Below are 15,664 nucleotides of genomic sequence, written 5' to 3'. Positions count from 1 at the left end.
TTAATTTTTCTACACTGATTACTGGTCAGCAGTCACAGATGTCAAGTGTAGCATCCTGTGAAATAATAGCGCGTGTGAGATCGCAGACGGCATATCGTGTCGGATGCTAAGTGTAGTTACATCATTCTGAGTAGAAACAAAAACCGCAGCGACCCCACAGCATTACCCAGTCTGTGAACGGAAATACGACTCTCCGCCTTCAAAATAAATGCCCGAATCTTTTCAACGCGGTTCTTCGGGTACTACAGTTACATGTTGTTACTGCAAAACAACATGAAGGAAGCGATTAAATACTGTAAAGATGGGGTCTCTCTGTCAGATAAAATCTGCTATAATTAAGCAAAGTTAAACTGAAATGCAAACAAACAAACAAATAGATGAATGCATTAAAAACACCAATGACATTGCTGGAAAGCAATAAGATAAATCAAACTGCTGATGCAACTCTTGCTGCTGATCAGAATTGTTGCTTCTAAGTGAAGACGTTTTTTTGTTTTTGTGTTACTTCTCAAGCTTTTCCTCTGAAAGCGGAAATCAGTGCTGTTGGTGTCCAGTTAATTTGATAGTACTCAGTCTTCGCACAGCAGGCAGTTTAAATTTCCACCCAGGCCCTTCGCGACAGAATCACAGCTGTAGTCAGCAGTAAACCAGGAGGGAAAACGTAGGTCAATGGATTCACTACAGCCCGCTCTGCGTGGGCAGGAGCGTGGATCTGTGTTTAACGTCTAAACCAACCGGGACACTAAATGTCGTTGTGTTCACAGTTAGCTGTGGTCATGCATGTGGGGTTTGGTTTGGTTTGCTCCTCTGTAGGCTGGCGGATAATGTAACGGGCTGAAGGCGTTGTTTGGATGCTGCGGGGTGCGCGCTGCGGATTCACATCCAGATGATCCTCCATTCATTTTCCCGTTTTTTGGCTCTCTAACGAGCGACGTGCTGTTTCGATCCCGCACCCAGCTGATCAGATGATTCTCAGCTCTGTTCACAGTGAGTCCGTGTAAGTGATTTTTGTACAAATACAACCAGGGGCGGCTCTAAAGAAATTTTCTTAGGGTGGCATAGGAATCAAATGGGGTGGCAAAATCAAAGCAATTTCTTTACATACATTCTGTAATATGCATTATATATGGTTAAAATACGTCAAATGCAGTAAATATACACGTTTCATAGGTTCTTATTTTCTTTAGCCCAAACAAATGGAAAATATCAGTTACATAAAACAAGCGAATGTAGATTTTATGTACTGTATAGCCTGTATAATAAATAAACATAGCCCAACAAGTACAAAATTCAGAAATCTACACAACATGAGGTGGTTTAGTTAAATTAGAAATAACCACGTGGTTACAAGGTTACATTTACACAAAATCTGCACTGTCATGAAAAGATTTTTCACCTGAAATTTAAACCTAATTTGTCATAATTTATTGAGGGCCAGGATATAACTGGCCATTTTTGACTGCTTTTCATTTTACCTTTGTATTTCACCTTTAAAAATTATTTACCTTGTCTTGTGTGGTATATTTTATTTCAGCACAATCTGAATTTACAGTTATGTTTTCATTGGCATACTGTCATAGTATAGTATTGGCACAATAATCTAAAATCACACAAAAAAAACACAAAATCTGAGTAGAAGAAAGTTGTATTTTGTTACTGTAAAAACCACAAACATGTTTAGCGAAAACTGTGAATTTTAAAAACGTATGCACAATTTTTGCATACAATAAAGTTATAAACAACTATTTTTCTAAAGATGCAGCCAATGCCTCAGGTGTTTATATAACAACTATTTGAGCCTACTACTAAAACTAAAATTACACAACAATCAGGTGTCACAATAAGATGCCACACAAATTATTTGTGCTACTCCAAAAAATAGTTTCTGTCCACCACAAGACAGAGGAGCACATCACACTCCTGAAACCTGCAGGTGTGACAACAGGAAGTGTATCACTCCTCCTGTTTTCCACCTGGAGACAGCGTTTACACTGCAATCTGCCTTTGGTGACTTTTTGGCAGCAACTGTGACATCCAGCAGTGCCCTCAGTGTCACACAAAACAAAACAATGACTACAGTATACACTAACTGTACACTCCAAACTCGCTAAATGTCACAAATCTCTCAAATCTCAAAACACACTGTTGATGTCTCCTCTTCCTCGCTCACTTGCTCTCACCATCGTCACTCCCAAAACTCTCTCACCTTCCTAAGGTCAACATGGTTAGGGTTAGTGACGTTTTGTTGTTGTTGTTCATGTTGTTGTTTTGTGCTGTCCTTAGAAAATGCAGTTTTTACAATTTCTTCTTGCACAAAACGTGACGATAGTATTCAGAAAAAAGCATTGTCTATATATATCTTTTTAACCATAACTCTGTTTTTACATGGCGTATTAACACAATTTAAAAACTACTATATAGTTTGAAGTCTGAACTGTCAAAGGAAATTGAAATTGAAATGACGACTCCGTCAGTCTGCATCTTAAATTGGTCATGTGATTTGGAGGCGATGACGTGTCCGTAGACCCCAGAGGGTTAATACCGCACACCTTCATTCCATTTCTACAGTGTTGAAATCTAAAATCTCACTGTAATAGACAACACTGTCATATGCAAAACTACGATGGCACAAGGATGACAAGAGATTAGTTGCCACCGCAGTAGATCCGCCCCTGAATACAACTAAAAATGTGAAATGTTGATTTGTATTTATTTATTTATTTTGACGGATATGTCACTGTTGCTGTTATTGTCAGAATGTAGGTTATCAGTTGGATAGGAAGGAATTGTGTTAACTTTTTCGTCCATTATATTCGTTGTTGTGACTGTGGCCTGTCTGCATTGTGTCTGTTTGATTCTGTTATATGTCTTATTTCACAGAAAACCAGATTAGCACAGAATGAATTTGACTGTGTTGTTTCCAGGTGTCAAGCCTGTCCTGAGGAAGAACCTATTCTTTCTTCCTGCCATCCAGCAGCCATGGACTCCCTCCCAGAGTATTCTCTGTTCCTGGTTCGGATCCTGGAAGAGTTGGACACCAAGCACACCACCATGTCCTACCAGGACCTGTGCAAGTCTCTGTGTGCTCGCTTTGACTTGGTGCACTTGGCCAAGCTCCGCAGTCTGCTCTTCCACACAGCCTGCCTGGACCCTGCCTTCCCAGCCACCCTCTTCAAGGACAAGATGCGCTGTTCCACTGAGGACCCGCTGTCCAAAAAGCTCATGGTTGCAGCGGACATTGTCACCATGTTCAATTTGATCCACATGAATGGAGGAATAGCCAAAGATAAGCTTCCTATAGTTCAAAGAGCCACATTTCACAAGAGTCAGTCAGTGGAGTTCTGCAGGTCTGACAGTGATCACCTTAAGTATCAGGACTGTGACAGGGCGATCGGTTATGAGCACATGGATCACCCCAGGGAAGGGCGCCATCGCCACCACTCTCAACAGCATCCTGTGGCTCAGAACGCCCCTCCCTGTGCTAATTCCTCTGATTGCAACAGCCGGCAGCGCTTTCTTGTCTCCTCAGGACCAAACTTCCTCCTGGGCATGAGGAAAGACATGAAATGTAGAGCAGGCTCTCTGGACAAGCTGCATCATCTGCCTCAGTACTCTAGCAGCAGTCCACCATCACCACCTTGTGAAATGCAGAGCACCTACTTTCCTATGGACATAGACACTGAGTCCACCACTGACCAGGAGTCCCTGCAGAACATGGGACATCCAGAGCCCTTCTCTCTTCACACTTGCATCCAGAAGAGAAACGATTTTAAGAAGGATTTTCACAACTTTGTGGCTTTTTCACCACAGGTTTGTGTTTTTAGGGTGCTGTTGAAAGGAATTACTGAGAGAGATGTCTATAGGGAGACGGCCAGGTGACATATGAGATGGTACACAAGTTTAGTAAACGAAATGGAAATTTGAGTTTCATTTGAATTGAATAGTCTATTGGAGATTCACAATTGAAATATACTAAATTATACCCTAACTCGTGTTTGTAGACACACAAAAATGCACACAAACACATAAACATATATGTAAAACAAACTTTAAAACATTTTTAAACATTTGAAGGCAATGTTATGGGCATTTTATTTATGTCCTCTGAAATGCAGCGATGAAAAAAAAAACAATAATACAAGGTTCTTAAAGTGTGACCCACAGGCCGGTGGCCTTGATAATGTGGTTTGCTGCTCACTAGTTTGATGGCCAAAGAACACAATACTATGATATGACACCACAAGTATTTCTCCTCACTTTCGACTCTTCTGCTTTAGCAAAGTAAACATTCCTCACACTGACAAATACAGCTGGTGTCAGGAAATGTAACAGCCACCCAATAAAATATTCATTGTCACAAAAACAACAAGTGCTAACCTAAGCCTCCATATTCTGAACAGACCAATTATAAAGAATATGCCTAATATCCCTTTGCGACCCTTAATCATATGCTGGCTCCCTGAACTGACCGTGTCAAAAATGTTTTGCTTCTTTTAGAATTGTGAACCAGTAAAGACAGACAGGAAAGTGGGAGAGTGGGTGGACATGCAGCACAAGGCCACAGGTCATACTTACACCTGGGCTGCTCATGTGGCATGTGGTTCCCTGCTCACCCACTGAGCTAAAGTGGCACCTTGTGTACAACACACACAAGAGTGTTTTAATATTATACTTATTTTCTCACACTATTATCAATACCTGCTTTGATTTAGTGAATAATAGTGTTATCTTAATAATCTCACATCCCAAATATTCTAAATAAACTAAACATGAATTAAAGATTCAATGTCCTGTCAAAAACACACACATAGTATAATAAAAATGTTTTGTATATGGTTTTGTACAGTTTATTGATACAGATGTTCCTGACACCTCTATTGTCTTGTAATTAAAGTTGATTGATGTGCTAAAAAATAGTAACATAATGGATGAGGTGACTAGATTCTCTACACCGAAGATCAAATTAGTCCATTTGTATTTTATAAATCAGTTATTGCCCAAATTTCTCTGTAGTATTGTGTTATTTCATAATTCTAAACTTTCTTAATCCCCGAGTTATGATTAATAATTGCTGCATTATTGTGCCTTTAAGCCAACTCCATCTTTGTCTTGGTTATTGTTGCAGGTCATCACCAGTGAGTGCAAACAGGGCAGTAAGGCTGCTGAAGGTTACCACAATAGGGAGTTACGTAAGCCTGCTACCTTCTTCAACCGTAGCTTCGAACTGCCCTACAGCAACCCATACTTTGAACCGCCACTTAACTCCCCACTACAGGACAGACGGAGGGTGAAGCATGAGAGCCTGGATGACTTACAGGTGTCAACTTATTTTGGTCCAACCACCGTCTCTGAGTGTGTTAGTAGCAAGAAGCACATTAACAAAGCAGGGAAACAGCCAGTATGGCCCATGAAGAGCCTCAGTCTCAACGCAGAAGAGGGTCCTCCTGTTTCAGAAAGGATTTTTCAAAGCAGCAGACCACTCAAAGAAAACCATCAGTGTAACATTATTACCACTGAGAGTGAGCAATATTTTCACACCCCGATGCAAAAGGTATCAGCGTCACCTGGCTTTGCAAAGAAAAGTACTGAAATAAAACCCAAGGATATATCACTGATGGGTAGGGGACCCGGAGGTCTGGACAATGGAGACGTAGCTAAAAGGTTTGGGGACAAAAATACGAAGAATGCATCCTTTCAAGAAGGGGAAAGCGCCTCTAGTGTTGGAACACAAACTGAGCGGATTGAACAGAAGAAGCTAAAAGAATACCAATCTAAGTATAACGACAGCGAAAGACACGGTTTGAAACGCTCAGTTGAGGAGTGTGAGGTCATTAGTGATGACATAAGTGATATTTTTCGTTTTCTGGATGATATGAGTGTTTGTGACTCTCTGGGTGTTGTTCAGTCATCATGTTACAATAGTAATGGGTCTCTCTCTCAGGTAACATTAAAGTCAGAAGGTGACAGCTCCCCTGAATGCAACACAGTCAAATTAGCCAAGTCTAAGGTAGACCGCCTGTTCCATTCACTTGAAAACACTGATGATGAGCTCAAAACAAGCGTGTGTAAGCTTGTGAGGAGAATTGGTGAGATTGAGAAGAAGTTGGAGTCTCTGTCGGGGGTTCGCAGTGAAATATCCCAGGTACTTTCCAAGCTCAACAAACTGGATGAAAAGATCCAGGAGCCTGAGGCCAATGGGAGGCATGGGGAGAAAGCATCATCATCATCATCCAGGTCCAATGCCACACCGACAAAGGCTCAACCCTACCCACATCCACATTTCAACAGTACTGCTCTTTCACCTCATGTTTACCAGTGCAACACCACTGGTCACAATGTGAAAACAGACAATGGATATGTTGGAGAGTGGTGTTGCTCAGATGGGAGTAATAGCAACACTCTTGGGATTAAGGCTGTGAAGAAAGGCATGCTATTCAGAAGGTCTTCCTGTTCACTCAACGAGGAGCCCATGGCAACCGAGTCGAAGGTTGCTAGCATAACCAACTCTCTACAGGACCGGGGGACTGTGTCCTACTCCTGTCACCCTGAGGACAGAGACAAGGATAGGCATCGGAAGGTTAAAGAGGTATGTGTGTGTGTTAGTGTGTGTGTTTGTATAAAGAAACACAAATTCAGTAACAAGAATTTTGCATGCCACTTGTAGATTATATGGAATCATTTTACATTGTATTCACAAAGCATGACAGAGTTTTTAAAGGGAAACAATCTGGAATGTATATTGTGTCCTGGAGTTATCACTTGTATGATCAGACGAAATATCGGGGCAGTAGGTTTATAAATATAACTGCTGATATTCGTCTACTTAACCAAATGCACATTTTTATTTGCATCTGTCATTCTTCTTGTGAAGGTAATGTCTTAATGGTGGTTAGATCATGCATTATGCTGAACTGGAGTTAGTATAAGAAACCAGTCATTGTTTTAGTCATGGCTGCATTTTGGTCACCTTAACAAGCTTGTGTGTTGTGTCTTACTGGTGACCCTGGTGTAGAAACATCTGATTGGCCTGGACAGACCTCTAACTGATGGAACACCTTTGGCATGAATCAGAGCAGAGACCGTGAGTCAGGCCTTCTTATCCAACATCAGGCCCAGGATCCTCCAGCAGTCACCAAGCTCAGCCACCAGGCCACAACCAGGCTTCAATAGCCCAGGACCAGGCTTCCTTATTAGCCTCCAGGAAGAACAGATTGAATTTTCAGTAGTACCGTAGCCATTTTTGCAGAAGACAGACCGACTAAGATGGGTAGAGTCTCTGAGGATGAGATCGAGGGGATTAAGAAATCTCTATATTGTATGTCAGGAGAGTTTTCTAATATCTCCAAACAACAGAAGTTGCTATTGCAGTATACCCGTATGAATGACTTGATAGTAAGTGGACTGGAAACAGAATACAGAACGTATGCCAGAGCTGCAGAGGAAGAAGCTGCCATCTCTCAGCTCTTGGTGCTTCTTGAGCTGCTCATGTTCCTTTTTCCTGATGTTGCTATCACTCAGGATAGCTACATCGATCACTGTCTTCCTCAGCTTGTTCACCATTACAATGTCCAGTTGGTTAGCCATCACCAGTTTGTGTGTCTGTATCTGTAAGTCTCACATGATCTTAGCTCTGTCATTCTCAACCACACTAGAGGACGTGTCCCATTTTGACCTTGGGACTTCCAGGAAACACCACAGATGTTCCTGTATATTATTTTGGCCACCCAGTTATGTTGCACATCTTTGGGGTCTTGCCTGGTGTGGTAGACCCCAGCCTCTGTGGATCTTGTGTTTAGAGCCTGTTCCTGTGCTGCCATGATCAGTGCTTCTTAGCTGTCTTTCAGTCCATCTTCGTCCAGCCACTTGATGTCAGGGTCTTCTGTCTCCACCTTTGGCCAGCTGATTATCTGGTCACTGGCAGGGTGTAGGTACTATGATATGGTGATGTGATATGTTACTATGAAGTCCTTAACATTAGATGTGGCCTCATTATTCAAGAATTTGTATGAGGAGAAACATTTTAAATTCGATTTTGGATTTAACAGGTAGCCAATAAAGAGAAGCCAGCATTAGAGACATTTGCTCTCTCTTTCTAGTCACTGTCAGTACTTTGCCTGCAGCATTTCAAATCACCTGAAAGGTTTTCATATAGCCTCGAATTCTCCCATGAAGGTTTTTCAGCATCACTCTGAGTTAGGATGTTTTTTTAATTTTAGAGATATTGCACAAATACAAGAAAGCAACCCCACATATTCGTTTAATATGCACAGTGAAGGACATATCCTGGTTAAAAAATGACTCCAAGATTCCTCACAGTGCTGCTGCAGAGTAAGGTAATGCCACCGTAGCTCGTTAGAATGTGTATGCTTTACTGTTGCTGTTTCTGTTCTATAATTTGGAAACTAAGAATTGGGAAACTTTTCTGATATACCATTTCTTCTGATTATCAGTTTGGCTGATTTACAAGTACTCTTTCAAGAATTTTTGAGATTTTTTGAGAAAGGAAGGTTAGAGATTGGTCTATAATCAGCTAAGATGCTGGGTCAAGTGATGGCTTTTTATGCAATGGTTTACTGCCAGCTTAAAAGCCTGTAGTATGCAGCCTGTTAATAGAGATAGACTAATCATATTCAAAACTGAAGTATTAATTTTTGTAGGATTCATATTATTGCATTACTTCTAGGCTAGACTACTGTAATTTGTTATTATGAGGACGTCCTAAAAACTCCCTGAAAAACCTTCAATTGATCCAAAATGCTGCAGCAAGAGTCCTGACAGGGACTAGAAAGAGAGCAGATTTTGGCTTTTCTTCATTGGCTTCCTGTTAAATCCAGAATACAATTTAAAGTTCTTCTCATCGGCTGGGGGATGGGTGTAAGTACTACTGTTCAGCAGTGGGGTGTTTGTGTCACGTCCCCCACCCAACAGCACTCTAGTTTTCATACAGTAATAGTCATCCCGTATATACACTCACACTCCACAGCACACTGTGTCACACTCTGCCAGGTACGGGGGTCTACAGGTCGTTTGTGGGGCGCTGTGGCTGCGTCCTGGCTTGCTTTTTCAGAGGGACGTCTCCTTACCGCACCGCCGGGGGGATTGTCAGTGTGTGCGTGTGTGTCTTTGTGTGTCATTAGTGGGTTCGTGGGTATTATTAGTCCTTTATTCAGCCAGGTAAAAATCTCATTGAGATTAAAAATCTAATTTCCAAGAGAGACCTGGAATCAGGTGTTTCTTGGGTATGTGTGTGTGTGTGTGTGTGTGTGTGTGTGTGTGTAGCTGGGTTTTTCCTTTCCACTGTTGCCTAAGCACTTGCTCAAAGGGGGATCAAGTGATTGTTGGGGTTTTCTGTTGTCTTTGTATTATCGTGGGGTCATGCCCGTACAGTATAAAGCACCATGAGGTGATTTGGTGCTTTATAAATAAAATTGAATTTAATTGAAAAGTGAATAGGACTTTTCTGAGCATTCTTGTAGGAATGGTGTCTAAAAATTGATCATTTGGAGGGAGTGAATATTGAAGTTAACTCAGGAACAAGTTTAAAAGAACATAAGTAGTGCTGAAAGTATCTGGACGTAATGATATATCTGTGAGATGGTTGTAAATATTTTTCTGCAGTGATTAAAATCTGCTGTGTTTATCCATCACTGTTTTCTTAGACAGATCGAAAGCGTCAATATGAGCTCCCCCAAGTGCAACGACTCCAAAAACAATCAAAGGATTCCTACCTGACTGAGCAGGTTTTTTCACCGCATCACTTCAACCCTTCTGTCAAGGCCCATATGAAAGACAGCTCTCTGTACGCTGATGTAAGGCTCACCAGTCCATCAGCTGGGATACGTGGCCAGCCATCCTGGACCATTGAGGAATACAAACGCAATTCAGGAAAGAAGGAAAAGCAGCTCACTGCTCTTGACCTGCAGGTACAGTTCTGGGCTCTGCATACATATTGCATATTATTAAATGTCGAGCAACTTAATTTCTGAACCATACCCTAGTCATGCTGCTGTAGATTCAGGCTTCTGGGGGTCCTTCTATGATCCACTGAGCATTTTTCTCCACTCACCTCATTAAATTCTGTCTTCTATCTCATATAGTTTGTGTTTTACATACTTATCACTTAAAATCTTCACAAAAATATGCATGTATTATTGAAACCATTTCACTTCAATCCCACCAAAAGCAACAAGAAGTAGTGGGTAATGAAATCTGTTGGAGTTTAAAGTATCTAATTTTTGTTTTGTTTTGTAATACAATCACACAATGATATTGTCCAATAGGAGCCAAGAATCCTGGCCATTAATATTCAGCACCAAGTCCCAAAAAGTTGATTCTGTTCATCTGGATGTAGCGTTTCCAGCGGGAGAAACATTTGGTCACTCATCAAGTGACTTCTTCAGTCTTCAGCACCAAGGACAGTACTTTGACAAATAAATTAATTAAGACCATACACGAGGAGGTCTTGCAACTTTGGACGTATAGAGGGGCACACTTAAGGCAGCTATTACTCCAACCGGAGATACAATCCTTGTCATAGTTAATACAGGGTTTTTTTATCGTACCCAGGGGTGACCCAGAAAAAGAGGTGTGTGCTGTGCTTTGAACAGGCAAAAATTGATTTGTTCCGTGCGATTACCAGAAAGAGAGAGAGTGACTGTCATTTTTAGCATCTACGTGGATGTTAAAATCATCCACAATAATTGTTTTATCTGAGCTGAGCACTAAATCAGATAAAAAGTCTGAGAAATCAGACAAACTCTGTGTAAGGCCGAGGTGGACGAGTACAGGGAAGTGCAGTAGTCCCGTTCCAGTCAGGCAGCCATTTATTTTGCTCCTTCGTCCAAAGGAAGGCTGCTTGGGTGGTCTTCCAGAGTGGAAGTTGGTAACCTATGGAGGCCTCAAAAGGTAGCAGACCAGTTGACCAGCAGGTCATGCAGTTTTGGGCGTATTCCAACCAGGCAAGCTGCATGGTCCGGTTGGAATTCCAGCTCCTGATTGACCTATTCTGTCTGGTCATTGGTATGAGGATGACCTTTGTGTCGAGTGCCAAGCAGAATTCCTTCCTGGGAGGTGAACTGGGGGCTGTGGTCGGAGACTATGTCGAGAGGGATCCCATGGAGGTGGAAAATGTGATCTGTGAGGAACTGAACGGTTTCCACTGCTGTGGGCAGTGGAGGAAGGGCAACGAAATGAGCGGCTTGGAGAAAGCACTGACTGTAGTGAGCATCACCATACTTTACATGGGTTCAATAGACGATGAGCTGCTGCCTGTGAAGTGGAGCCCTTATCAAACACACTTCGAAACTTTCAAAGAATCTCTTCATAAGGGAGACTGTGGTTATCCAGCAACACTTATCCAACTCACTGGTGAACACTTTGAGAGTGGGGTCTCTGTGGTGGTTCCGGTGGGTAGTCCGGGCGAATGAGGTGAGCAGGTGGAAGCTGTAATTCATGAGGAGGCGGAGGACTAGCAATGGGTGGTGAATTTAAATGTATGGTAATGACAGATGATTTTGATATCATACATAGTTTATCTCCCCTCAAACACACAGAGAGTTTTAAAATAAAACCCATAAAATAGTTAAAGATTGAAAACTTTTTTTCCTGCTCATTTGATAACAATTCCCCACTTTCACTCACTTACACTAACAGACACACACGTATACATGCACAGACACACGCATGCGCACACACAAACACACGCATACACACACAACAGATATTCTGGTTATTCATTTGAAATTCTTGAGTTTAGACATTTAAAATACATAATTTCACTCTTTAAGTAATTTAAAGAATATGAGCTTTTCACTATTCATTCAGACTTTTATAGTAATAAGCCTACTGGAAGCTCTGGATACCAGGATCATTAGAGACTCCTCTGAAAGCCTGATGCTCAGCCTCCTCCACCCCAGCTTTGTTACCATCGATGGTCCACCTGGACCTCACACAGAGTTTCTGTCTGACTTCTCACTCACAATAAAATAATTATTGTGGGTGATTTTAACATCCATGCAGATGCTAAAAATAACAGCCTCAACACGGCATTTAATTAAAAAATGTTGGGTTTTTTTTAAAGCCAAATGGAAAAAATCCCTAATTGTTATTTATAGTCTTTGTGTCTTTCATCAGACCCAGGAGTCGTTAAACCCCAATAATCTGGAGTACTGGATGGAGGACATCTACACCCCAGGCTATGACTCGTTGCTCAAGAGGAAAGAGGCAGAATTTAGGAGGGCCAAGGTGTGTAAGATTGGAGCACTGATTGCAGCTGCTACTTGCACTGTGATCCTGGTTATTGTTGTTCCAATTTGCACCATGAAATCATGAATAAATGAGAAAGGTGGTAGCCATGCACAATGGATGTTATACTTCTACCTGTAGGTGTTTTCTTTTTGTGGACCAGTAAGTGCAAAATAAAACTGAGTGACAGCATGAGAATGTACGACTTTACATTGTTTTGTTTTGTTGTTTTTTTTTGTTTTTATGGTGTTTACATCTGGGAGTATTGCCAATGTAGAAATATTAAGGTTATAAAATCAGCAAGTGCATAATATCTATCTATCTATCTATCTATCTATCTATCTATCTATCTATCTATCTGTCTATCTATCTATCTATTAGGGGTGCAACGATATTCGTATCGATATTGAACCGTTCGATACAGTGCTTTCGGTTCGGTTCGCATATGTATCGAACAATACAACATTTTTAATTTATTTTATCAACTTTTCTTCTGACGATGCTGTCTGTGTTCAGCGCTCAGTGGATCTGCGCTCGACTACTCCGCTTGGACTGTCGAGCGCAGATCCACTGAGCTCAGCACAAGCTAGCAAGACAGAAGCTAAGCTCGTTGCAACATGGCAAATTGAACCTCCCCCACCCTCATTCAGATCTGGCGTTTGGAACTGTTTTGGTTTTCATGTGAAGTATGACCCTGAAGGTAAGCGCGTCATGGACAAAAGTAAAACAGTATGTTGGATGTGCCACGCAATGCTCAATTACATGGGTGGGAACTAGTGCGTTAGCGCAGTTAGCTCGTTAACGTGTTGGCCGTCCAGCCCCACGCACGGGGCGATCCGTGGTAGCTCGTTAACGGAGATTTGCCGTGTTGTGGCATTAACGTCATTTCAGATTAACGCTGACAGCACTAGTGGGAACACAACGAATATGACTGCACATTTACTCCGACATCATCCTAGTGCAAAGACAAGTGGAAGCAGACAAAAACAACAAGCACGCATGCTACAAACTTTACCCGAGTCATTTAGACAGCCGTTAGCACAGGATTCTCCTTATGGGGACCTGATATGTTTAATATGCTGCTGAGAATATAGCCCAGAAGAAGCGTATAGTATAGCTTTTATTTTGGAAAGAGACGTTTCTCTGTAATAAACTCTCTTTTCCAAAGATGAGTGATTTCTCGATCAGATAGATTTATTTTTTATTACTTTGTTGTTTCAGCAACATTAAATTTAAAAACTGTACGTTTGAGTTAAAATATATATTTATAATTTTAATAAATGACAAATTAAAAAAGCATGAACACTTTTTTTTGTATCGAAAAAATATCGAACCGTGACACCAAAGTATCGAACCGAACCGAACCGTGAATTATGTGTATCGTTGCGCCCCTACTATCTATCTATCTATCTATCTATATTAACAATTCTAGTTCATTGTAATGCTAGATGGAAGGTAGTTGATGTAATTGTCCATCTTAAACAACTACAGCACATGATAACAAAACTGTTGTAATTTTAGCCAACATATAGCAACTTATGATAGGGTATATATTTTTTATTTTTCATATGATTACTGTACTTTATTTTGTTCAAAGTTATTTTTTGATTAATTATCTAGTTGTGAGAATTTATCTTTATCAATAAAAACAAGCATTTTGAGTAATGACATTTATGCTACACATTTTTCTAAATAGAAATATGTATGTCCTTTAGCCTAAGTACAGTTATACTCCAAAGTAGATGTATGACTATGTACAGTATGACTGTACAGCCAATGTGAATGTATTGATAACTTTTAGCCTACTTGTGAAGAATGAGAATTAAATTTGAATGTTGCTGCAGTCTCCTCCTCTTTTTCTGAATTGTAACCAGCCAAAAGCACATGTCCTTTAAATAAAAAAAAACTGTGGCTTTGTTCATTTCTTTGCAGGCATTTGTTCAGTGAATATTTCTACATCAGTGTCCTAGCTAGCGAACTCACCTAAGAGGATTAAATGGGTTGGACTATTAACTGGACCAGCTTCTTTAGTGAAGCCAAATGTGTAAACATAACAGAACAGCTGTAATGTTGTAGTCCAATGAGCACCGACACATTTTATGTGTCGGTGCTCATTGGACTACAACATTACATTACAGATTTTCAACTGAAACAATTCACATACATTCGCTAATCTATTGCAACTTCGTATCCAAACTGCTTTGCAACTGATCTCCACTCAGTGTCTTAGACCCGAGCTATTCTGCCAGATACATATTACTACAGATGAAATTATCAGTCTACTTTTGACTTTACACTTTTTTAAATTCTGTACATTCTGTTCATTTAATTTATTGTAAATATGTAAAATATTAGTCATTTATTACACAAATGGATTAATAATTAATGCATTCCAATGCAATGCCCTCACATTTTTTTGAAACTATAAACTTAATTTGAATGTTATCCACCCGTTGAATGGCTTTTTCCACGGCCTCTAAAAGTAGCCATACGGGCAGACAGATAATATATTACTGCACAATATGTGCTGAAAGCATGTCCATACTGCCTGCCATGATAGCAACTTTTACAGTTTCATTGAAACTTTCAGTAAAATATGAAAAGAAAAAACTATTTATTTTTACTTAGAGACACAAAATGAACATATCCAGTATTCATGTTCTGTATAGGTGTTTACTCAGCAGACTGGCTATTGCTTTACTTTTGTCCGTGATCAGGACATCAGTTTCCCCATTCTTAAATACTTTGTTCTAAATAAATGGTTGTGTTTTAGATTCTCAATGCAAACCATATCAATCTGCTGGAAACCCAGCTCTAAGCAGGCACCCACTGTGTCGTGTTTCTCTCTCTTTTTACTATCTATTGCTTTGAACTCGGAGCTGCAGTAAACTGTGAAAGTCTGTAAATATTGTTGAGATTTGAACCAGCTTGAAGTGTTAATTGAAAAATTATTGCAATAAAAACAAATTCTTCTGACTGTTAATGGATCTGTGTTTTTCTTATTCCTACACTGCATTCATACCCGAGAACACTTCACCACTAAAGAGGAAATTTTTCACAAAAGCAAATTATCCCTCCTGTCAAAATGCTGTGCTTCCACCAACACAATTACACAGCCTTTACTCATCTTTTAAATTCTGCTGAGGCAGAACTGTCAAAGTTGAATTACATAGGATGCTGTACTGTAGTAATGTGAGACCCATTGGGAATCTTGGCCATACTGAACATACTCACCAAAAAACATTTCTGTCACTAATCTTCACCAACAGTCTTCTGCCAGGCAGCTTTAAACATAACAACATATGATCTGGACAGTCTACAGCTTTATACTGATGAGTGTTTTGAGTGCGTCATCATGGGGAAACCAAACAAGACAGACTCCCTCCAAAAGAACAGGTACTCCATCCACAAAGAAAAGCCG

At 40.5% G+C, this 15,664-nt stretch overlaps 1 protein-coding gene across 4 annotated transcripts; it reads left to right on the top strand.

Moving 5' to 3' along the window:
* Positions 1 to 514: 514 nt before the first annotated feature.
* minar1 (membrane integral NOTCH2 associated receptor 1) lies at positions 515 to 15,226 on the top strand. 4 transcript variants are annotated; one of them, XM_084923195.1, is made up of 5 exons: positions 530 to 997; positions 2,975 to 3,810; positions 5,126 to 6,586; positions 9,660 to 9,923; positions 12,133 to 15,226. In XM_084923195.1, exons 2-5 carry the CDS (start codon positions 2,980 to 2,982, stop codon positions 12,328 to 12,330), a joined length of 2,754 nt encoding a protein of 917 aa, XP_084779321.1. In that variant the 5' UTR covers positions 530 to 997; positions 2,975 to 2,979; the 3' UTR covers positions 12,331 to 15,226. The 4 variants fall into 4 exon arrangements, with proteins under 4 accessions (XP_084779329.1, XP_084779321.1, XP_084779309.1 ...); XM_084923183.1 differs by having other exon boundaries at positions 2,925 to 3,810; XM_084923190.1 differs by having other exon boundaries at positions 531 to 987; positions 2,925 to 3,810.
* Positions 15,227 to 15,664: the final 438 nt, after the last annotated feature.

The sequence above is a fragment of the Perissodus microlepis genome, chromosome 1 (genome assembly GCF_051167445.1).
Source record: "Perissodus microlepis isolate ML-2025 ecotype Zambia chromosome 1, ASM5116744v1, whole genome shotgun sequence".
NCBI lineage: Eukaryota > Metazoa > Chordata > Actinopteri > Cichliformes > Cichlidae > Perissodus > Perissodus microlepis.
Note: the sequence above shows the minus strand (reverse complement) of the source record. Positions and strands in the feature narration are given on the sequence as shown.